Source organism: Pithys albifrons, chromosome 2 (assembly GCF_047495875.1).
Source record: "Pithys albifrons albifrons isolate INPA30051 chromosome 2, PitAlb_v1, whole genome shotgun sequence".
Classification (NCBI taxonomy): Eukaryota; Metazoa; Chordata; class Aves; order Passeriformes; family Thamnophilidae; genus Pithys; species Pithys albifrons.
Genome location: NC_092459.1, coordinates 40,009,631 through 40,033,907, shown reverse-complemented (window position 1 = coordinate 40,033,907; position 24,277 = coordinate 40,009,631). Strand labels below are relative to the sequence as shown.

Genomic DNA, 24,277 nt, shown 5'->3' with positions numbered 1-24,277 from the left:
ACTAGTCTCTGAGGGTCCCGTCACTGGCTAGGTGGGCTCTACAGGGTAATTTGAATCAAGAAATCAATCTTAAACTGAGGTCTTGAATTGATCTCTGGAAAAGCAGAGGTCTGTGTAGACCACATAAAATTTCTCTTTAAAGCTAGCATGAGTGGATTCAGAGTAAGAGGCTGCTTACTCTTTGAAGCTCCTGATTAGTCCCCTACCTTCACTTGCTTCCACCAAAGACCACCACTTTCTTTGCTCTGGTTGTTGAACTGTATCTGATTGCTCCCTACAAAATATCTTTGCTAAAACTAGAAAACCTTTTTTTTTTTTCCTAATAGTTGAGGGGTTTTTTTTACCCTCCCCGTCTGGGTAATTAAACCCAGCTAAAGGAAGGGGGCATTTAGTTTCAGGTAAAAGAATAACAAGCAGCAGGTGGGAGCATGTTTGTTGTCCAAGTATTTTAATTCAAATTAGTATAAATGAGGATAGCCACTCTTCACTAGGATTGAGTGCTTCTCAACTTTTAGGTAGTTCATATCAGTATGGTGCCACAAGAATGTCCAAAGGGAGGCTGTTTATTTGCAGGTCATGATAGCGATTCAAGCCCTGAAGTATAAAATGCGACTGTGAACATACAACAACATGCACATTGACTGGCTTCAATAAATTCCCTAATAAAAGTTCTTTGAGAAACAGGTGTTGAAATGTTTAGATTAGAAAGAGTCATAAGAGCATATTTAAAGTATGGTGAAGACAGTGGTTAGCAAAACCAAGTGGGAGGTAGGGGTGACAGTTCATGGATGTGTTTTTCAGGATTGTTTCCTGATGTTGAGCTAAATTGGCCTACAAAGCTAACATGAACTGGTTTGCACCATTGATATAGTCAGATATAGTCAGTATTCCAAGAGCTGTTCCTGTATGTACAGTCTTATCCCAGATCTCTTTTCTGTACCCTCATTCAGTAGCTAACCTCACTTTATTTTGTGCTTCTCTTAGTACACTAGCAGTGTTCATCTTAATATCTGTACATTTGTTTTTAATATTCCCCTCTGAGACTTGGTATTTCTTTTGTACTTACACAAATACTTGATTACATTTTGAAACTAAGGTGGTTTTTTTCCTGCTCTCTGCATTCTGCTTGACCAATAGTAAGTGGAAGGTACATTACTAGTGTATTACTTCTGTTCAGATTTGGTAACTGCATCTTTCTCTGTGTAAACCCAAAGGCGTCTGTGCATATGCAGACACAGCCCAGGCATGGATGCCTGGCTCCTCCTCTTTTGAATACCTTTGACTCATGTTTCTTTGGTATACGGTATGGCTTTACTCTGTTTCACACAAAACTGAGATGTTAGCCCTCTATTTATGAAGGATTTAAATTGTTGTGGGGAAATCATCTAATGCCTTATATTGCTAACTCAAAGATAATTTCTTTTTATCTTAAAAAGTTAACCAAGTATTTCTATTTAGGAAATTAGGCCCATTTTCTTCTGACATTTTGGGTCATTTAAAATGTCATAATACTGTATTGTGCAGTTTTATTCCGTTACTGCCAGTATAAAGATGAAATTGATGTCCTCACTGAGTTGTCAGTGTCTGCTAATTCAGAGATGACAGAAATGTGTTAAAATATATTCAACCTTTAATAGTCATCATGCTTTGCACTTAATTTGTTTCCCTTTGTCTGTCTTGCAAAATGCCAAATGTACATAAAATGATGAATAAATAAAGAAAAAATAAATTATTTGTCTACCCTCATTGACCTTTTGTGCATTCATTTAAAAAACAATTAAATAAACCCCAATATGATGCATTCAGAGAAGCTGTTTGGTCATCTTTTTATCACTCTTCATTTTGAAATAAGACACCCTGGATGTTTTTAGATGCAAATTTGTGAACTAGCATTATTATTATTATTAAAGTGTATTATTTTTTAATATTTAGGCTGCTATAGCCCTCTGAAAGCACATGGAACTAGCTACATGACAAAATAGATGCTTCCCTGTCTGAAACAGTTTATGGCTGGTACAGAGCTAGAGACAACAGATGTATATAGACAGATGGGGTATAAAGCAGAATATGGAGATTACAATGTACCAAGAGAAACCTCCAAGAAAAATATAATGGTAGAATTTCTTTCAAGAATAATTTCCTACTCTAGCTCAAATTATGTTACCAGAAGGTATTTCTTAAATCCTTTAATTATCTGGGTAGTGGTACAGTTGCTTTTAAATGTTCTGGAACTTAAATATTTTGATAAACTGAATTTAGCAGAGATGTTAAGGGTTCTGCAGTTTTGCAAATGGAAGCCAGAAGGGGACAGGTCATCAGTTGGACTGTAGTTGTCGAGAACAACCCAAGTATTGAATTGAAAAAGAGCAACTGCTTTGCTAGACTTTGTCCTCCTTTTTTTGCTGAACTATCTAAAGTGTTTTTATCGGTTCCAAAATTGATGTTGGTTTAATCAGTGCCTATTTTCTTCTAGACAAGGTTTTTAAATGCTAGATTTGCCTGGCACTTCTAAATCTTCAAGACAATAAACTAAACCAAATACAGACTTTTGAGTTGTCTTCCTACATCTCTAAAGAAACTTCTAAGAAGACTTTTCATCTCCAGCACCTCCTGAAGTGTTCAGCTTTTGTATCACAGCTTTGCCTCAGGCCAGGATCATTTCAAATGTGCTAAAACCATCTTCTAGCACCAACTTAGAGCTCCTATTGCTTCTGATTATCCAGAAGCATGAGACTGGATCTGGCTTCTTTGCACCTTGGACAAAACGCAACTGACTTTTGACATGTGCTGAGTACAGTTTGAGACATCATTTCTGACAGCTCTGTGTCTGATTGATACCTGTTTCACAGTATTGAAAATTCACACAAAAATCTGAAACGTGTCAGATGTCCATCTTCCTCTGTGGGGCACTTCTGATAACGGAAACAGTTTACAAACACACAGATAAAGCCAGATTTAAATTATTTCAGGATTTCCAGATTTTAATGCCTGAGAGCCTCTAATACACTTTATTACATTATTATTTGGCAGGCATGCATTATTATTTGGGCAAGGGAAAGCAATTATATGTTCTCCATACTCACATACTTGTACTGTTATATGTCCAGACGGAGAGGGGGAAACTTAGTGTTCTGTGAAAACATTCAAAAATGCAAACTAGTCTCTGTTACTTTATGATGCTATTGGCAATCTTGATTGAAATTTAAATAGCATGCTGTAAATCTGATACAATACATGCTGCAATTGTTTATTCATTGGTAAAATTAAATCTCATTATATACAATGTAGGCATTTATTATTACAAACAGATTTTAACATAATGTTTTCCCTCATAGTTTTGTACAGCTAGAAATAAAAATGTCCCAATGCCGTGACCAGTCAGTTCTGAAGTGCCAGGTATCTTTAGGAGTTAAAATAAGTGCAGCAGCATTTTTGTAACAAGGTCGCATCCATCCCTCTGGATGCAAATGCACAAACAATGTAAGTTCAAATTTCAGACCAATACATCTGTAAGTGCAGTTGGAGCCCAGTGATACAGTCTGAATAGTTTCTTTGTGAAAAGGATGAACCATGCTTAGATTTAGCCTTGTTAACTGGCTACAAGCTCAGGCCTCAGACAAAGCCCACCACGGGCAAAATATTTTAAGAAAATTAAGATCATAGACAAATAGTCTATATTTGAAAACTACACTGAATGTGATAGATCCAAATGTCAGTCCACTTAGGTAGGTTATCTTTTCTAGTACCAGTATCCAATAATAAATGTTAACAATTTGGGCAGCTGTTAGTTTAGCACAGGAGGGTCTCTCAATAGAAGGATCGAGAAGGAAACTACTGCATTTGGAATGAACCTCAGAGAACTTACTGTGTGACATCTCTGTTTAGAGAAACCTTCATCGCATTTTGCAGTCACTTCTGTTAAGTAATTGCAAAGAGTTTGTCTCAAAAATTATCTGATCATCATAGAGTTGATTGAAGGTGATGACATGTTATTTTCAGCATTTGTTTGTGTATTTTTTCCCATATCATTCTCTGATAGACTTGATAGGATGCTTTGTAGCAACTTTCATTCCACCAGCAGGTATCTTTTCTATAAAGTTTGCAATGACTATCTAGTGTTGAGCATGAGGTACTCATCTTTTTTAAGAGACTGGGGGAGGAAAAAAAAAGTGGTGGGACAGAGCCTTCAGGTGGGTTTATTAGTGCTGCGCCTGCTAATTGACCTGGGCAAGAGTTAGTAAACTTCTAATTCACTTTCCATTTGTGTGTCATCAGGTAATATTTACTGTGTCTGTTACTAATTAGACTCATGGAGAACTTAAGCATTGTGGGAGAGAGAATTGGCTAAGAGAAAGGATCTGTAAGAGCAAAATACAGTGGGCACATACCAAACCGAGAGATCTACAATCTTGGTCTGATTTTTACACACACACACACACACACACACACACACACACACACACACACACACACACACACACACATATATATATGGATGTGTGTGTTTAAATAATTCAGTCTTTTCAGAGAATTATGACAGCTTTCAAGTTGAAATATTGATGCATGGGCATTCTGCTGCTCTCCAAAAGGCATACAGGCTTTCATGTCTGTTCCTCCACTGCTCAAAGTGACAAATCTTTAGAAAGGAGGCACAGGTTGCAATTGAGGATTTCCAGCTAGTGATCAAGTGCTGTCTGTCACCTGATAGCAAGAAGTCAGTTGTGAGGGGGGTGTGGTTATAACACCCTCATTTTGCAGTTTCCTAAATATAGTCTTTAGGCAGTTTTTGCATTTTTCAGTTTCCTTAGATGTTGTAAGAGATTAAGTGAACATATACACTCTCCTCTTTGCAAGGAAAACATGTACTGCCTTCCTCCCTAGCACATCTTTTTCTCAGACCAGCAGTGTCTCCTTTTCCCCAGACGTCTCCTACAGATGATGAGCTTAAATTTGGAAGAGTGAGGGAATTCCAGTCTCTTGCATCTTTCTGTGTGCTGAATGGTAGTATCTGTTGGGGCTCTGTTCACATGGAACAGCAGGATCTGTCCAGGAAAGGCAGAGGCCATTCCCTCTGGCCAAGAAATAGCAGTGCTATGCTTTGTTTCAAAACAGGTAGGAGAAGATACTCCATATTTAATTGGGATGCTCTTCTGTGCTGGGTGTGACCGGTTGGGATTGTAGCATTTTGATGAGGCTGTTACTCATGTTTTACAACACTCAACAGCTGCTGCAGCTGCTGCCTCTAGGGACTCCTGCAAACTCCACAGCGTGTCCTTACCCCTGGCTCTCCAGTCACTGCTGAATTTGACCTTACCTAGAAGGCGTTTGACACATATAAATGATGGGGCTTCCCCTACCTATAATAGCCTGTGGCCATTTAGGCGGTGTGTTTAGGACTAGTAAGACCCTACTGCAGCTAATCTTATTTGACCTGGTACGTGTTAGGTCCAAGTCTGGCAGTAGAACAGTGCTAGGATGTGGGAAGCCTTGGATTCAGGCCAAGGGAATTAACTGAAGGTGCAGCTGAGGCTTAGTTGCCAGGTTATGTGCTAGTTCTTGGCATGAGCCCTCTTCTGCCCTGTCACTGGTGATGTAGCAGCAGAAGTGAACTGGGCCAGGCAGGGACAAGAGAGATTGATTTTAGCTTCGTGGGTAGAGCCTTGGGGAAGTGGAGTGAAATCTGACATGCCCCTGTAGATATAAAACCTAAAATAGCCTGGCTGCTGCTGGGGGTGGGCCTGTATTTCAGAATGGTGAACTGAAGAGGTGTGAGCACTGAAGCCAAAGGGACCAGAGGCAGCTCTGCAGATCCTCTGGAACACCTACTTCCTTAGGCTGGCTACATGAGGCATGTCAAAAGGCTATGTTGTCAGTCCTCTTTCTTGCCTAGTTCTAAGAGACAGACATGCACGATATTAATGAGGGACTGCTTTTAAGTTAAAGGCCTTCATTCCACCCCAAAATTAAAAATATCTGGTTTGGGATATGATTTATACACTGAGGGTGTATGCAATATTAGTATGCAAAAGGCCAATGTTCTCCAGCTCCTTAGACCTTTTAGCAAATAAATCAATCCTTACTTATCTGCTCATTTAGGAAAGGTCCCTGGCACAAAGCCAGCTTTGCTGTTTAGAGGCTGAACCTTTTTCATGGCTTTCTGTCTACTGTGAACAAAACTATCTCTGCAGGTAGGACAGACACTGGCATAATCTGTAGTTGAAGGTGTAGCCACTGCTTACCTTTCCAGTTCTAGTCATTGCATAGCATCTCGCTCTTGTTATCTGAACAGGTCCAGCACTCATGTTCAGCTAGAAAACAGGTTGTTTTCTCCAATTTCTGCTCAGTGCTACAGTATTGGCTGTCTGTAGTGTGATTAGCTCAGTGCAGAATGCTTTTTTCTTCCTAAAACTTAATCTGTCTTGGGTGTTTTGTTTTGTTTTGTTTGAGCTCAATTTGCTTGTTGAGTTAACAAGAGACTCTGAGATCGTGATATGTCACCTATCAGTTTTCAGTGCAATGAAGTCTGCTGTAGCAGAATGTCTGAATGGCTTGGGTTCTTGATATTCACAATATTTTAACATTTTCAGCACCTACATACAGAGCATGGCAAGCGGTAGTTACAAAACCAGCAGCACTGAAATAAACACAAGATGTGTACCTGTGCGGTCTCACCAGCCCATGCTGCTGAGGGGGTCTGGGTCCCAGACAGAGCTGAATCCACGACAGCTGTCACGTGGCCTGGGGAGGGCGTCGTGGTGTTGAGTCAAAAGTGACAGCACTCTGCCAGCACCAAAAGGCCCTGCAGGAGACCAGGGTTATGTCTAGTTCTCTAGTTCTCTTTCTGGGAAATGGTGGGTTCATCTAACAGAGAAGGGGTTTCAGGGTTGTTGGGGTTTGGGGGTTTTTTGGACGCCTATGGTGATTCCAGTCTGATGTGTGGTGTGGTTTGATTTCAGCAAGAACAGAAGCCATTTGTTGAAACGGTGGGATTTGGGTGCCGTGGTAAAGACGCTTGCAGACGTGAGCAGCACTCAGGGCCCTCCGGGACAGACCCCGCTCCGCTGCCCCCGCTGTGCTCTCGCTTACCGGGAGATGCGCGGGGGGTGGGGAACAGCCCCCAGAGGCTGCGAGGTACCCGGCTCTGGGCTCACACCTCGCACCAAGCTTGGGGCAGCAGCAAGAGCGACACCGCACCCACGCAGCGCCGTCACAACAGCCGAGCCCCATAGGTGTCCCCCCTCCACGGGAGGCACCACGTGGGGCTGCTTCCACGCCTCGGAGAAGAAGTGACATGGCTTTATCCTGTTATCCAACATGCCGGAGATGAAAGAGGGATTGCCAGTCTGAGGACAGAACATTTCCCCAGTTTGAGGACAGGACATTTCCCCAGCGGGAGGAGGAGGAAAGGCAAACAGCATCTTCTCTCCCGGTTTTCGGGGGCTTGAAAATAAACCATGGGTTTGCTGGGTGGTTGGGGTTTTTGTTCTTTTTTTTTAACCCCATCCAGAAGCCAGGAGAAGCTGCACGATTAACAAGGGACTTTGCTGTTGCTGTGTGTATATGTATATTAAAAAAAAAAAGAAAAAGAAAGACAGAAAAAAAGAAGAAACCGAGAAGAAGAGAACAAGCGTACTCACGACATTTTTTTCTCCCGCCCAGAGGCACCTTGGGCTCCCGCGACCTCTCTGACAGATGTCCCGGAGCCCAGCCCTGTGCGTTCAAGGAGAGCGAGGAGTCCGGGAGCGGAGAAGAGGATTGGACGCTCCCCTGCCCTTTCCGGGGGAGTCCCCGCGGCTGTGGCGGCGGCGGCCGCTGGGGGGCGCCCGCACTCCACGCGCGGCCCCGGTCCCAGCCCCGGTCCCAGCCCCGGTTCCAGTCCCGGACCCAGCCCGGGCCCCGCCCGGCCAACGGCGCCTGCCCGAGACCGAAGCGCCGCCAGCGCTGAGCCCGAACCACGCAGCGGGGCGAGAAGATGCTCTGCGGGAAGGAGGAACAGGATCCACGCTTTTAAACACCCCCCGAAACCTCACCGCTGTCCGTTCCCAGCAACCCCAACCCAGGGGGAAAGTCGGTCCCTAGCCACACCAGCGGCGGAGTCGTTTGTCAGAGAGAGCGGGAAGGCGTCTCGCCCCTTTGTGCATCTTGCGGGATTTCTTCTCGCACAAGCAATTGGCAAAGGTTAGGAAGGCATCTTTAGATCCCCTGTAATCCACGTTTAAATATTAAAAGTATAAGCAGCCTAGGCCCAGTATTTACCTATGTAACTCTATAGATTTCCCTCCAGACCTGGACTTCTAAGAATTTAAAAGATGGTTTGCGTTTCGTCCGTGTTTTTTTTCCCCCATCCCTTCTTATTTATTTAACAAACTAACGGGAAGAGGAGGGGAGAGACACTAACAATAAAAGCAGTGTTTTTATGACCGAGAAATAGCCAGTCTCCCTGTCTGTAACGTGAACGGAAGGCGAGATTCCGTCCCCGCCGCCCGCTTTGTCATCGGCTGGGTTTAAGTGGCCGCCACATCAACACAAAAGGCCAACATACACATACATCCCAAAACTCGACACAAAACCTGTACTGGCTCAATAGTGAAGATGGCTATTTTGATAACAAAATAGCCTCCCTGCTCTGGTGGGGTCTGGATGCTACTCTTGCACCCCCGCCGTGCTTCAAGCAGCAACCGCCAGGGAAAAGGGGCGAAAAACCCCTCAAGAAAGTGTTTAAGATAAAACTAAGTCTCAAACGGGATTAAGATTTTAATTACAATTCCCTATAGAAGTAACATGTTTGATGAACTGATCCTATCAATTAATGGTAACCTTAATTTAAAACTTATGAAATAGCTTCGCGTGAAGTATATATTAGATTTTTTTAAAGAAAAGAAATTTTAAAAAGGGTAATGTTACAACTATAAAGTACTAAAGCACTAGCAGAAGAAATTGCAAAGAAGAAACGTGCTGCTTTGGCTAGAAATATTTTTTGTAAACGTTTTGGGAGTGGAGGGGTTTACTATTTGGCGGTGGGATTTATAAAAAAAATAAAAATTGAAGCTCTTTAAAAAAGGGAAATAGAATATTGTTTTTACTACCAACGGTATCGTTTCATAATAATTTTTTGCCCTAGCTGTATTAAAGAGAAAAACAAGGTAATTGGAACATGCATCAACAGTTTTCCATGAAATAAGAGTTAAAAGAAGTAATAGAACTAATCACTGTCTCCTCAAATCAAGTAGAAAACATTTCAATGCACTAATTAGAGTAATTAGAATAATAAGACTGCCTATATGTGGTAAGACAATGTGTACAAACAACTTTATTTAATGTATACTGGTAATCAGCGATGCGTGCGTGCTTGAATGCTTAGTGCAATAAAATTCACCCCCGTCCGCCCAAACAATCAAATACAAATTAGTTTAATGATTGTGCCTGCTTGAACGTCTTAGAAAATCCACAGGCAGAGGGAAATAAATAGCACCATCCTTGTTTGTACGTCTCCCCTACTGACCAAGGAGCTGATGCCTCCATGGACTTGGCAATGAATGACTGTAGACATGAATGAATCAAGGAGGGAAAGAGAATTAATGAATGAGTCAGCCTGGCTAAAAACATGTTCTAACTTTTAGACGAGCGCCTCTTACAACTCTCGGGACAGGAGGACATGGGACGAGGAAGAGAAGGGGGAGAAAGCGGTCTCGTCATCACTTTTACGAGCTGCCTTTGCCCCTGTTTTCCTGCCAGGATTTACCACCGTGCGAGGAGAAAGGGGGAGAAACGCCAGCCGCCAACTTCCTACCGGCCAGCTATTTTTTTAATCCTTAAAAATGACAGCTGTGCGGACAGGCCCGGGGACACACAGGGAGCGGTACAGCTCAGCCTGGCCGGGCGGGACGTTGCGAGGCCGTCCGGAGAGCTGCAGCCGTGGTGGAGCTGGAGCCCGGCGCCGGGACGGCCCGCACCGGCCCGGTCCCGCCGTGGAATCGATGGGGTCCCCCGGCCGGACCCCGTGCCCTGCACCCCCACTCACGGAGAGAGGCAGACCTCCTGCCTCGGACCGGCAGCGGCTCTGCCCTGGACGGAGACAGGCAGACATCGGCCGACCCGCCGTCTCCCCGGGGCGAAGGGGTCCGGCGCCTCCTCTCTACAGCCGCCCGGGGCCCGGGCAGGGGGGCAGCGCCCGTCGCCGGCCCGCCAACCCTCCCGGCAGCAACGGCAGAGTTTCGGCCGCTCCTTCGCCGCTGCCCTCGCCCCATCCCTCTCCCTTGCTCGCCAACGGGAGGGCAGGCGCCGATGCCTGCGTCCCGCGGAGGGGCTCGGGTCTGGCGGGGTGGGTGCTGGGCCGCTGCGGGGCCGGGTTTGCGAGGGAAAGGGGCTCTGCGCCCACACAGACGGCCTTCCCCGCCCCGGGGCCCTGTGTGAAGTCCCGGCATACTCGGGATACTTGGCCGAGTTTCGGAGTTATTTACGGGGAGCTTGTAGGGAGCAATATGCTGTTAGAGGGAAGAGCCCCACAGCGCGGGTCAGGCCAGGGACTGAGGCCGTCGTGGCGTGAGAATCCACGCGCTGTAGCTGGGACTCGCCTGCTGAAAAGCCCATTTGTTTGGTTTATGATTTGATGAGAAGTCGGGTCTGAGGAGTTCTTCCTTTTTGTTTTACCATTTCTGTTAAAGCACGCTTTGGATTAGCTCTAACTAATTTCCTACGGAGAAATGCCAGCTCTCCCAGCACCGCCTGTCCGAGCCAGGGGGAAACTCACTTCTGCAGAGCATCTTCCTACATTCCCGATGTCAACCCGGCCATGCTCTGAGCACAGGGTGCCAACTTAGCCTCTGCAACTCTGAAAATCTGTTTTTTATCTTTCCATCTCCAAAATAAAGCTGGAGAGGCAGCCCAGGCCCTGACCTTTCCGAAACGCACAATAAATAGACACCTCCTCATAGGAGCAGGGGAGACAGGAGAGCCACGATTCCCAAGACAGTCCTCAAAGCCCAGCCTCCGTTCCAGAGGTAGCAGAAGGCCGCTACTGCCCCGTCCACCACCAGGAAGCCGTGGGCAATTTCCGTCCTTGCCCCCAACGTCCTGCCCCTCAAAGGCGCTGCCGGGGCTCCGGCTGGGGGAACGCCCCCGTGCCCACCACCTTGCCCCACTGCTGTATCTAAACTCAGAGATTTAAGTCGGACTAAACCCAGCGCGCCCGACAGGCAGTGACTGCTCTCCCCACCGGCCCCGCGATTCATCTCCCACCGGAGGCCGTCGCCTCCTTTCCCAGGGCGGGTCACCCGTCCTCCTCCCCACGCACCGACGGCACCGCAACAAAGAGCCACCAAACCTCCAACAACGCGGTTTGGGACAACCCCGGGGTCGGGGCTGCCCGGCAGCCAAGGGAGGCAGCCACAGGAGTTTTTTCCCCAGTGGATCAGCCGGAGGGCAGCCCTGGGCTGGGGTCGGGCCCGAAGTGGAGGGCAGGACGCCGGGAAAGCGCAGGCAAGCAGGGCCCGTCCCGCCGTACCCCTGCGGCCCGGCGCGGGACAGAAGCTCGCTCGGAGGATTGGGCACTGCACAAGGGGGAGTGGGGAGACCCCACTGCCGCCAACAAAGCCCGAGGGAGAAAGAGAGAGAAAGAAAGACAACGGGGCGGAGCTGAGGCCAACTGAGGCCTCCGTCCCCGCCAGGGCTCTCACAAGCTGCCCAGCCCGAGACCATCACCTGGCTAGACACCACCCCGGCCTGCTCCGCAGCCTGGGGGATTTGTCGGATTATTTCCCTTTCTCCCGCTTCTCCTTTTTCAAACCCTGGCCCACCCCACTGCTCACCCTCGGGAGAGACGGCGGGGCTGGGCTGCACCGGGAGCTACCTGGGGCAGGCAGCACCGACCACTGCCTCTCACCCCTGCGGAGCCGGGGACACGGTGGGAGGCAATCAAAGGCTCAAAAGCTTGGGGCTACACAGTCTCCTTCCGCCTTCCAGATTCGGCCTCCACCAGAGAGAGCGAGCCGAGGAAATAGGGCTTTTGTTGTTGACATCTGACCTACGACAGTGTTCCTGCTGGGAATGAGAGCAGAGGAGCCCGAGAAGCTGCCGCGCACCCTGACATCCACCTGCAGAAGGAGCATCCTATGGCTGTTCCATTTCCCCCTTTCCTTTCTCTTAAAAGAGAGACCGAAGGAAACAGGAAGAATGACCCCCGAACCGGCCGGCCTCCCCACAAGCAGTCCGGAAGGACGAGCGAGGTCGCTCCCATAAGGTCAGACTCTTGCTGGGCAAAGAGGCCCAGAGGAGCAGCCCCGGGACCCTCGCCGGGAACGGCCCAGCCCCGAGCAGCGGCTGGTCGCATCGCCCCGCCACGGCTCTCGGCGGCCATCACCATCCATCCAAGTCACCTCCTGTTTACCCGACATGGGAACGCTCGCCGATAGCGGGGCCCTGTCATCAAAGGCGAAATATTCCCTGGGAGCCCACCCGAGTGTCCTGCAGAGGGCAGAGGCTGCTCGCTTTCCGCAGCCCGTTCCGCGGACTATTGACCAAGGACTTTTAAATCCATACCCAGCTTCAACATTTTACCCGTCAGCACGTCTGCGGTCACAAAACACTTCTTCTTTCTGTCACTTCTCTTCGAAACTATTGATAAGATCATTTAGCTGAATCTGTTCGGGATGAGTGTAATATTGACTAGAAGTTAGAAAAGATGATGAAATCTAATAAGCCTAGAAACTATCGTGAAGGAGAGGAGGGTGGGGGGAGGAGAAGAGCAGGGTATCCCACTTAGGAAACCGAGCCAGCCAAAAAGGACCTGAACACTCCACCGCATATATGAACACTGCCCAACTGAATGTCACTCGCCAGCGCGCCAGTCCCGCGGGTGCCCAGCCGGGACCCACATGGGAAAACCGACCGGGTCGTTACACACACGGAGCCGCAGATGCCTGACGTGAAAGGCCCGGCCCTGCAGCCTCGGGGCCGTCGCCGGGAGGCCCGGGGCCCGGCTCGGCCCGGGGGTGCGCAGCCCCGCTGGGCAGCCGCATTCTTCCTCCTGCAAATGGTACTCTCATCATTAAGCCCCGCCTTTTTGTTTTTCTTTTTCTCTCTCCATCCTTTTTTTTCTTTCTTTTTCTTTTTTTTTTTTTCGTTAAGGAGTCAGACCTTAAATTATCAAAGGAGACCGAGAAGAGTTGAGCCTCTTCTGCCCTATGCTTTCCACGAGAACATGCAACCACCTTGAGGAGCAGATCTCCCCATCAGCATCAAGCAGGACACCCCTACTCGCACAGAAATCAATGCTCCAAAACACACAGCTGCGGTTCATCTGCGGACAATGAACACAGTTCCCGAGGCTCTCTTTCAAGGCCCTGAAAGTTATGAGCATGGAACCTCTCAGTATAGGCATCAAATTTATTCCAAAATTTTCATGAAATATAAAGAAATGGCGGTGCTTTTACACAGAACTCAATTCAGTATAAGTACTGGGGTCTTCTCCCTCCAGATCTTAAGAACTATGCAAATCTGTGCTATCTTTAAAAATAAAATAACGATATTTCAATAATTAGAAGAAACTATGAAGGTATTGTGCATTTCTGTTTTATGTAGATAATAAAATATTACTTTAACATAAATATATAAGGATCTCTGCGTTTTTATTTTTCCCCACAAGCACATCCAAATGTACCAAAACAAAGTATTTTTAAAGAGACTGAACCAAAAAAAATTACATCCCATATAGATTTTGTTCACCTACTCATTTAAAGCTACAGAAAAACAGTTTCCAGAACCTGTTTGCTTTAAAAGAAATAAATATACATTGAGGCAGGCCACTTAAAAATGATATGAAAATATTTCCCTGGGTAGCATTTAAAAAAAAAAAGAAAAATAGACAAAGAAAACATTGAAACTATTTCTGCATTTCAAAGGACAAATATTAAACATATATACATAGTGGTAAGGTTTGCGTGGTAACTTTTTTTAGTAAACCTATTTGGAGTTTGAGGCTTTTTCAAACATCCTCTTGACTCCGTTTTCTGACCTTACGCACGTATTAATAAGTGTCTGAAAGTTCATCTCCTCCCTTTACCACTGGATCTGCCCTGATCAGATTCACTTCACTAGGCGCTAGTCCTCAATACTTTAAATAACAAGCAGCTCAATACATAAACAAAATACAACAACAATAAAAAACAAACAAACAAACAAAAACAAAAAAAAAGAAAGAAAAGAGAAAAGCTTGGTGCCCGTATCTTTGTAACAATTGTTGGAAAACCAGGAAAAAGGCTAATGCATGTGCCTCTTAGAAATCATCATCTGTCTTACCACGAAGAAAGAGAGCAAGACAGCAAGAAAGAAAGCAAGGGAGAAAAAAAAAGAAGGAAAGAAAACTCAATGTCACAGGCGTTTTAAAAGACAATGAGAAACATACTCTAAAGCCTTAGCTACTGAATGCAATATTCATAGGAGAGTTCTGCAAGAGAATGCTTCACTGTTTTTTCTCCATAATTGTCCAACACTCAACTAAGTAAACTTTTAGATTATAAAAATGCTTTGTCTCTATAGCACCCGTTTGTGCTGACTAAACGATCCCTTTATGAATTATAACTATCATAGTTTAAAGTTCCTCTAATGTATATGCATAGCTGTGTGTGTGCAGAAGTACACAAACACGCACGCAGACACACGCACATACATGCGCTGCTCCAAGGTCCCGCTCCTCTGCTTCCCTTCAGAGCTTTTTGTTTTCCTTTTTTTATTTTTTCTTTTTTTTTTTCCTTTTTGTCCCCGTGGGTTTTTTTCTTTTTTTCTTATTTTGGAACGTTAACCATTTCCCATCAAGATAATGTCATGAAATGCACTTTAAAACTATTAACAAAGGGGTGGGAAAAAACACGGATTGAAAAATGGCATTTTTTTCCCCCACTTCATTTCATTCCCCAGTGAAAGACACAAGACTGCCCAAGTCAAAACTGGTCCTTTCCTTCAATAAATTATACCACAATTTGACCAAAGGACAAGGGGAGGATGGGGAGGGAGAGGGGCTGGATACGAATAGAAAATAAAATAAATACAAAAATTAAAAGTGGAAAAGAAACGCACACGGTCTCTGCGGAGAGGAGGGGGCAGCGTGTGTTTACAGGCAGGTGTAAGTACCCGACCCCCATCTCGGGCCCAGCAGCTCCTCAGGCTCTCCCTGGCTCTGACTTAACGCGAAACTGCTCAATGAAAGAAAGTTTGGAGGCTGATATCAGCCCAGGCTAACCGGGCGGTGAGATTGGGATGCCAAAGGCACGCACGCACGCACAGGAGCCGCGGGGGGAGGAGGGAAAGGAAAGGGCGCTGAGGAGGAGGTGGTGGGGAAACTAAATAATCCCCTTTCCCTCTCAGGGAAGTGCCACTTTCTCCGGGAAAACTCTGGAAACACGTTGTTCCCTCTCCGCCTTCCCCACACCGGGTCTTGCTCACCCGCCCTGACAATCTGGAGGGGTTGCACATATTTTATTCCTCCCCGTCTAGCTGCGCCTCGGCCCCCGGCACACTGCCTGAAAATGAAGTTTACTTTGTTGATTTGCATTTATTCTCCCTTCTCCAAACTCGACTCTTGCCACTGAAGGCATATATTAAGCAATTATGAGAGTCACGTCTCTGGAGAACAGAAGCTGGAGGTGCATATATATGTGTATATATAGAGATTATATATATGTGTATATCTGTACGTTTATGCACGCATGCATATGTATACATACATACACATATACTAATTCTTTTTGCTGCAGTAAAAGGAGAAAATAAGAGTTACACATATTTAAGAAGACTTGTTTATAACAAAAGTTCACATATACACATAATGCAAAGGCTAAAACACATTAACATATCCTAGACCGGTCACTGGCTGACTAACGTTCACCGTGGAAAATGCAAGTCATTTGCAAAATTAAGGTTAGAAAGGAAGGGGGGAAAAAAGAAAAAACCAAATATTTTGTTTATGTAAACTTCAATTTTCTTGCAGTGCAAATTGGTAAGGTTAAATACTGCCTAGATCAAAAGGGATAGCTTTTCAGTTCTCTTCCTTTTTTTTTTCTTTTTTTTTTCATATATTCATACAGGGGATCCACAGAAAATAAACACAGCAGCATGTGCTAACACCGAGCGACATTCCACAATGCAGTCTTGCCTTTGTGTGGAGGGAGGGGGCTGCAGAGGGGACCCGAGGGGGCTGTGCTCCCCCTTCCCCTCCGCCCCCTCCCCAGCAGGGCAGCGCCGTATGTTTTTGCCAGCAAGCGAGGGAGTTTTGTGCGAACCGCTTCGCCCTGCGCCTGCCCTGCCAGTGCCTGCCGCTGCCCTGCCGGTGCCTGCCCCTGCCCTGCCGGTACCTGCCGCTGCCCTCCTGCCTGCCCGTGCGCGGTACTCACGCCACTCCGGTGCACGGGCACTCGCCTGGAAAGGTCAAAACACAGCATCGCACCTGCTACTGTCTAAGGGACAGTGTGGTGCAGGTGCTTTGTCTGTCTGTCTGTCTGTCCGCTGTGATTCGCTCTCGCCCTCTCGCTCGCTCGCTTTTTGTTTTCTTTTTTTTTTCGCTTTTTTTGTTTGTTTTTTGATTTTTTGTCTTTTTTTTTAAAGATAGGAGAAAATAAAATAAAAAAGAAAAACAAAAAAAAAGAAAAAAAGGAGGACAATCAAAAGTTGGAGGAAGGAGAGGAGGAGGAGGAGGAGGAGAGGAGAAGGAGGAGGAGGAGGAGGGGCCGGGCGCCCTCGCCGCGAGTTCACTGCACGGGGGTCTGCACCCCGTGGTGCGGCGGCGTGTCCCTGCTGGCCCCGTACACGTCCTCGGCGCCCGGCAGCGTCCCTCCCGGGGGAGTCATGCGCTTCTCTTTCTGTCTCCTGTTACAAAACCACACTCTCACCACCTCTTTCTCCAGCTGTAGGCTGTCCGCGAGCGAGGTGATCTCCTGGGCGGAGGGCTTGGGGCACTTGAGAAAGTGGCTCTCCAGCGCGCCCTTGACGCTCACCTCGATGGAGGTGCGCTTTTTCCGCTTGCGGCCCTGCGCCGCGATCTTGTCTATGCTGGTTGGGCTGCCCGAGGAGGAGTCCGCCTCCTCCAACCACTTGTTCAACAAAGGCTTCAGCTTGCACATGTTCTTGAAGCTGAGCTGCAGGGCCTCGAAGCGGCAGATGGTGGTCTGCGAGAAGACGTTGCCGTAGAGGGTGCCCAGCGCCAGCCCCACGTCCGCTTGGGTAAATCCCAGTTTGATGCGCCGCTGCTTGAACTGCTTGGCGAACTGCTCCAGGTCGTCCGAGGTCGGCGTGTCCTCGTCCGAGTGCGGGTCGTGGTGCGGAGGCGGCCCGGGGGGCGCGGCGGAGGCGGCGGACGGCGCCGGTCCGGCCGTCCCGGGGTGGGGGCCGTGGGGCGGCGGCGGGTGGTCGGGGCCGTGGTGCGGCGGCCCCGGCGGCGGCTCCTCGTGGGCGTCTCGCAGGCCGTGGTGGTGCAGCCCGGGCTGCCCGGCGCCGAGCATCCCGTTGACGGTGAAGCCGGGCGGCTGCGAGTAGAGCAGCCCCGCCTGCGCTCCGTTGGCCGCGGCCATGCCGGGCGGCAGGTGCGCCGCGCCGCCCGCCCGCCACGCCGCCGCCGCCGCCGCCGCCGCCGCCGCCGCGTGGTGCCCTCCACCGCCGCCGCCGTGGTGCACCAGGTGCGGCGCCCGCCCCGGCGGCGGGTGCTGCGGCGGCGGCGGCAGCTCGTCGCCGCGCCCGCCCGCCTGCACCACCGCCGGCTTGATGTCGGGCTGGCCCAGCGCGCCCGCCGACCAGGGCGCCTCGCCGCCGCCGCCGCCGCCGCCGCCCCCGCCGCCGCCGCCGCCGCCGCCACCGCCGGGGCCGCCGTGGGACAGCGCCGCGATCCACTGGTGAGCGTGGCTCAGCGGGTGCCCGTTGCTCTGCAGCGCGTAGTCCGCCTGCACCAGGGCGCCGGCGTCGCGGTAGCCGCCGCCGGGCTGCATGCCGCCGGGCGGCTCGGCGTGCACCATGGGGGAGCCGGAGGCGAGCAGGCTGTAGTGGTTGGAGGCTGCGGTCGCCATGACTCGCCGAGCCGCACTGATCGCGCCGGTTAAAGGCGCCGCGCATTTGACAGCTACTTTTTCGCCTCGGGCGCCGCGCGGCGCCCGCGCCCCCCCGGCCCGCGCGCCGGGGCCCACTGCGAAGGCACGCGCGGCCGCCCCGCCCCGCCGCCGCACGCCATTGGCTCCCCGCGCCCTGACGGACGCCCGCGCTCCCGGCGACCGCCGCCGCCGCCGCACGCCATTGGCGACCCCGCCGGAGCGGCCCCGCCCCCGGACACGCCTCCGACACGCCCCCTCCGGAGCCCAACTCCGAGGGGGAACGGGGCGCGGGGGAGCGGCGGCCGCGGGGCGGGGGAGAAGCATCCTCCCTCCCGCCGGCAGCCCCGCCCCGCCCCGCCCCGCCGCGCCCCGCCCCGCCCCGCCGGCGGCAGGATGCTGCCGCCGCCGCCGCCGGTCCGCCTCCCGGCTCCTGTTGCGCTCGCCCCGCCGCAGGTCGCTCTGCGGAGTGAGGCCGTGCCGCCCCGGAGCGGGTGATGCGGGTCGGGGGGTACCCACCTTGCCCTCCCCCAACTTTCTCAGCGCCGCCTCGAAGCCTGCCCGGCCGGAGGGGCCGGAGAGCGCCGCGCCCCTGGGGCATCCCGGCCCCAGCCCTGCCCTCCCGGCACCCGGTGCTCGACGGAGCCCACCGCTCCTCCGGGGATGTCGGGGCTTCGCACCTCGGCACCGCGAGGGTGGTATTGTGCTACTTGTCCCGTCCTTTGTGAACGGGATGCCTGCGGGACCGCCTCAGCGACGCTGGTGGCTCTGCGTTGGTGCGGAAGATTGGGAATGAGGGGGGTGGTAGAGAACGGAAAAAAAATAGGAAAAAAGAGGGACATAGGGAAAAAACAAACAAAAAAAAGAAGTTGCAGCCCGGACAGGAAGGAAGGAGACCCTGGAACTGGATCCGGATTTCTTAGGAATGAACTGCGCCCGGCTGGCCGCCGCGAAAAGAGTTCGCTGCCCATTTTTGAGCCGAAAGCCATAGCTTTGTCTCGAAAATAAACTGCTCACGGGGGTAGGTGCGCGTCGTAGACTCCCGCTATCTTCATGGAAATAACACAATAGGGCGGACCGGGGAATTTATTACTACTAACAAGAAACAGCTTTCTTCTGCGAGTTGTTTATAAATCATCGTATTTAACGTGAGGGCTGGAAAGACTCCTTTGCCTGGAAATATTCCTCTGCGTGGGGGTGTGGAGGAGAGGGGGGATGGGCTCCTGCACATAAACATATACACAGCAGCAGCATAAACAGGATATCCAGAGACTGAGACAAGGGGCGCAGCAGGAGTTACCTCGTTTCGTTAGTTTAGCGGCGTATCAAGAGCTCCTTCTGCCGGGGGGTGGGGAGGCAAAGGAGAGACGGAGGAGGGGGGGAAAGGAGGAGGGGGGCACAAACTTCGTTCATAAAAGAGTGGAGATTCTTCCTAAGGGTTTCCCCGCCCCTCCCCCCCCCCCCTTTCTTTGAGGTGCAGTCGAAAAGAACAATACTGCCTGTTCTGCGAGTGTCACGGAGAAGGAAGTCAGTGCCTCTGAAGTGAAGCTCTGCCTTTTGTTTCCCGTGTGTAAACAACTGGGCACCCAGGAATTTTATAATTTGATGCTCATTTTCTCGTCTCTCTCCTCCCAATTAGGTGTAGACCAATGAGTTGAAACAAAACAACAGGGCAAGTCCGCGGCAGGCTTCTGCCAAGGCATCGCGGGGACCGTCCTGGAAAAGCCACCCTGCTCTCCGAGCCCGGGCCAGCCCTCCCGCCTCGCTACCGGGGCCGCCTCGCCTCTACCGGGGGCAGCTTTTCCTCAAGCCCGCCTACAGGTCGGCTGCCAAAAGTTCGTGCGTGGACGAGACACGAGGGGCTACGCCATACGTCATTTTCAGAGCGAGGTTTTCACGTGGGTGCCTCCAGCATGCGGTGCTCGCCCAGCACGGACCTACGCCGGTGGTCGTCCGAGAGACCTCCTTTGTGCCCCGGCCCCCTGGCGTGAGTGCTCCACGGACAGCCGGTCCCCATAGAGTGCCAGGATCACCGCTGTTCCCGCGGCTCGCCGAGACGAGGAGACGGGACACGTGGGCTAGCAAGATCCAACCAATCCTTTTTTTGAGGGGAAAAACCCTCCAGAGCTGCCCTGGTCGTGCATCTCCTGCCCTCCGCGTCCCCTGCCCGGCCCGCTGTCCCGCCCGGCCTTCTGGCAGGTGATGGCTACGGTCACCGACCTGCGTGTCTCTCACCTCCACCGCCCCAGCGGCGGATCTCACGGGCTAACGGTAACCACACAGTTACCGAAGTAGCACTATGGCCTTAGGAGGCGGACAAAACCCTGGCCCCCCGGCAGAGCCCCCCGCCGTCCCTCCTGTCCCCTCCCCGGCGGAGCGCACGCCTATGGAGACGCAGCTGGGAGCAGCGAGGAGCGCGGCCGGTGCATTCAGAGCCGCCGCAGACTCCACCTCCTCGTCCTCCCCATCATTGTTAGCCCTGTCATTAATACCGCTCCTTAAGCATCCTCCTCTCCTGTCTCCCCCCGTGGAGGGGAGCGCCGGGGAGCGGGGAGCGAGAGCCCGACCGCCGCTCTTTCCGCCGCTCCGCAGCCCGCCGCGGGCTCCGGCTCCGGCCACCGCTCAGGTCCGGGCCGCTCGGGATGTAAAAGACAGTCATGTGGCCCCTTTCTGGTGGAGCTGACCCCGCGGGATTAGAGGTCTCACCAGCCTTTCTTTCCTTTTCTCTGCTCGTATAAAAGCAGGTTGAAGGTGATGCGGTGTCTTGGGCAGACACTGCAGTGTTTTGATTCAGCTCAGCCCTTTTCACTGTTCAAAGCAGCTGTTCAAATACTAGGGCTGCTTACTTTGACGTGAAGAAGATTTTCAAACAACCCCAAAAGCTTTGAACTGACAGGCCTCCTTGATATCTCCTTCATTGCAGTGCAGCTACTCGAGAATATTCGCTATAAAATACATAGAGCGCCACTTAACTGGAGCTGACTCCTGGCTAGGAGGCGAGGTGCTGCATACACATCAGGTGCATGCAGAAGGATGCGGGCGGGTTGCGAGAGCCCTCCGGCCGCCCCCTGCCAGCCTCCCCATCTTCCCACCTGGGGGTGATCGGCCCGCCACCCGCCCCCAGCTGCCGCGGCGGGCTCCAGCTGACGAGATGTTGGGCTCCCTGATGTTTCAACTCCGTGCGTGCGGGGGAGAAAGCTGCATTTCCAACAGCAAAACAAGAGCAGGGCTCGTTCCCAGCGAGCCTCGGCTTCCAGCCGCCGCTCATCAGCCTCCCTGGCTCGGGAGGGTGAAGGAGCGCTCCCCAAACGCACACTCCTGCCTGCGTTTGGATGAGTGCTGTTGTAGGGTGGGGAATATATGTTTGCATATGCCTGTTGTGTTTAGAGATGATTAGTCTTTTTTTTTATATTCTGGTCTCCAAACCTTGAGATAGACTCACGCAGCTAAAAGGAAAGGAGGAGGGGGAGAAATTCCCGCGTCTCCTTTCCGCGTCTCTATTATCTTCCCATTAGATGTTGTTTTAGGAGGAAATGCGCCAGGAGTGCAAAGGCGCGGCGAGTCGCTCAGAGAATTGCTGGGTGCAATAAACGTGAGGCTCCTGGTGCTCTCTTTAAAGGCCAACTTGGAAGATTTGTGCTTATTGCTGGGGCGCATTTAATGCACCTTTTGTGAGATGGGATTGTTTTGATCTCTGCTTCCTTTTTAACCTTTCTCTATGAGGTATTCAAGCCTGCGCTTTCGTGTGGCTCTTTCCAGTGTTGCTCCAAGGAGTCTGATTCGGCAGAGAGACCCAAGACATGAATGAAACTTCAACTTTAAGGGCCTGCGGAGAGACAAAACTGAGGCCGGGGCTTCACAAGTGATTGCTTTAAAAAAATCCAATCTACACAAAGAGGCAGCTGGCTGCTTTAATGAAAACTGCTTAAAGCGGCAAGAACCGCAGCCTCAGGGATGTATTTATACGATGACTCAAAAGCTACACTTTCAAGTTGCTTCTCCTCAGGGTAGATATAACAAACACATTTAACTAAGAAATCTAAACAAAAAGGACAGAAATTGATAACTTTGATTGCACAAGCTCACATTACCCATTGAAATTAAAACCTTCCATCTAAATAGATTTCTTCACCTATCTCTAGAGAAAAGAAAATCTCTCTCCCTGCATATATAGATATATACACACGCATACGTGTAATATCATATAATTTTTTGCCCTGCTAGAATACTGATTATCCCAGAACACAGAAAGTAGAAAGGTGTAGATTTTTTTAAAAAAAGTTCCTGTAAAGTTTGTATTAATGTTCATTTCCAACATTTCCTGCAACTCTATTCTTCCGGCCTCTTCATTCATCTGCGACTCTGCTATTTTATCAGCATCACTGTTTAAACTAGTGGGATATAATGTTCTAAGTTCGGTATTTGAAATTAAATTATTTGAATTCACGGATATTAATCTTTTCCCTTCATCCTCCGGTTCTGAATCTTGTCATTAAAAATGATCCACCCTTTGTAGTCCGCAAGTGAATATTTTATAGACAGATACCGCTATGAAGACTTCTAACACAACGTCAACCAGTCAGACTTAGCTGTTGTAGGGATTACTTTGAGTAATTTATCAAAGGCAGGCTGCTAAATTTTGAGTGGTGAATATGAGGCCTTGGGGGAAAAAGAAGCAGAAGAAGCAAAAGAAAAAAAAAGACGAATTCCATCAGTCCACGAGATAAATTCTGGTTGGAGTTAATACAGCTTGTTTATTGAATGCTCAGAGACAGACCCAGATCCGATTGGTGCAGCGAAGTTTGCAATTTAGTGTTCAAAAGCCTGGCTGGGAAATGACCGCCCAGAGCTGGAGCTGGAAGGGCGTTTCTGTTGGCGTGAAAAGCAGGTGAATTGGAAGGAGCGAGGAGGCGACACAGCCTCTGGGGCTCGGAAAAACCGTCTCAGAAAGGACTTTCCGAAGCCTGCGCTGTCCGGAGAGTTGTGCAGGATGAAACACAGCAACAGATTCTAGAGAATAATAATCAAAAAATAAAGGCAGAGAGAGAAAAGTGCCTAGCTTTCTCTGACAAATCTAGCAGTTGATTTTTGTTTGTTTTGTCAGTGCTCACCCCTGATGGACACAAGCAGACACCCTCGGGAAGAGCTCAGATAAATAGTGTCCCTGCTTTACCGGGCGACGTGATCCTCCCTCCTCCCTTAAAGTTTTCGAGTCACTTTTGGCACGATGCCGCTCCTCTCCCTGAGAATCGCCTTCTCAGAGAGCTCTCGGTCGCCGCTGCCCCACTCCGCCACCCCGGTATGAAGCACTCCCGCCTGGGGATGCTGTTTTTCGCCAGAAAAATAGGCGAGCCCGAGAGCCGGGAGTTGAGCACCGGAGGGACAGACGACGGCACTGCTCTGGCCCTGACCACGCAGGGCAGTCCCGCACACGGACACGCGGCTGGCGTTGGCCCAGGGGCGCTCTGCCAGCCCTCTGTCAGGGAAGCTTAGGGAATCGGGGCCCCAGCTGGGGGGAAAACTTGTGTGTCGCCCCCCCATCCCGAGCCTCCCACGTGGAGGTCGGCCCGGTCCCGGCGGAACTGAGCGTGGTCCGGCCGTTCCACTCCGGGATTTGCGCAGGAGTCTGCCCTGGGAGGAGAGGCGAGAACGGGCGGGGGGCGGAGGGGGGACTGGAAACTTTCTTTTGCTTGTCGAGGAAGAAGAGGAGCGAGGCGAGCAGGAAGGCTGGGCCATTGTCCACAGAGGGTGCATTTTTGTCAGGCTGGCGTTGGTTGCTATAGTGAGGAGGGAAGGGGAGAGAGAGAGGAGGGAAAGGGAAAGAAAAAAACGCGACCCTAAACCAAACAGAGGAGCACAGTTCGCCTCCCTTCGCTCTCCCGTCTCTAGCCGGCAGCGCTGCCCGCTCCCAACCAAAATAAGAGCGGGCCGCGGGCCGCCCCGGGCTCCCGGTGGGGCGAGGAGCCTCGGCGACCCCGGCCCCGGCCCTGGCCCCTCGGGGCCGCCTCGCCCCGCCCCGCCCCGCACCGCCGCCGCCGCGCACCCTCCGCGCACCCTTGGCCGCCTGGGCCTGGGAGCGGCGGGGCTGGCCCGGGCTTCGGGCTGCGGAGCAGCAACCTTCTGGCGCGGCGGGGTGCCCCGAGTCGCACAGCTCAGCAGCACACCTGATCCAGCCCCTGCTCACTTGGGCACAGTGCCTTCGCACCCCGCAG

At 50.7% G+C, this 24,277-nt stretch overlaps 1 protein-coding gene across 1 annotated transcript; it reads right to left on the bottom strand.

The window, feature by feature from the left end:
* Positions 1–13,369: 13,369 nt before the first annotated feature.
* POU3F2 (POU class 3 homeobox 2) lies at positions 13,370–18,076 on the bottom strand. The gene has a single exon (XM_071548792.1). It carries the CDS (start codon positions 18,045–18,047, stop codon positions 16,740–16,742), a length of 1,308 nt encoding a protein of 435 aa, XP_071404893.1. The 5' UTR covers positions 18,048–18,076; the 3' UTR covers positions 13,370–16,739.
* Positions 18,077–24,277: the final 6,201 nt, after the last annotated feature.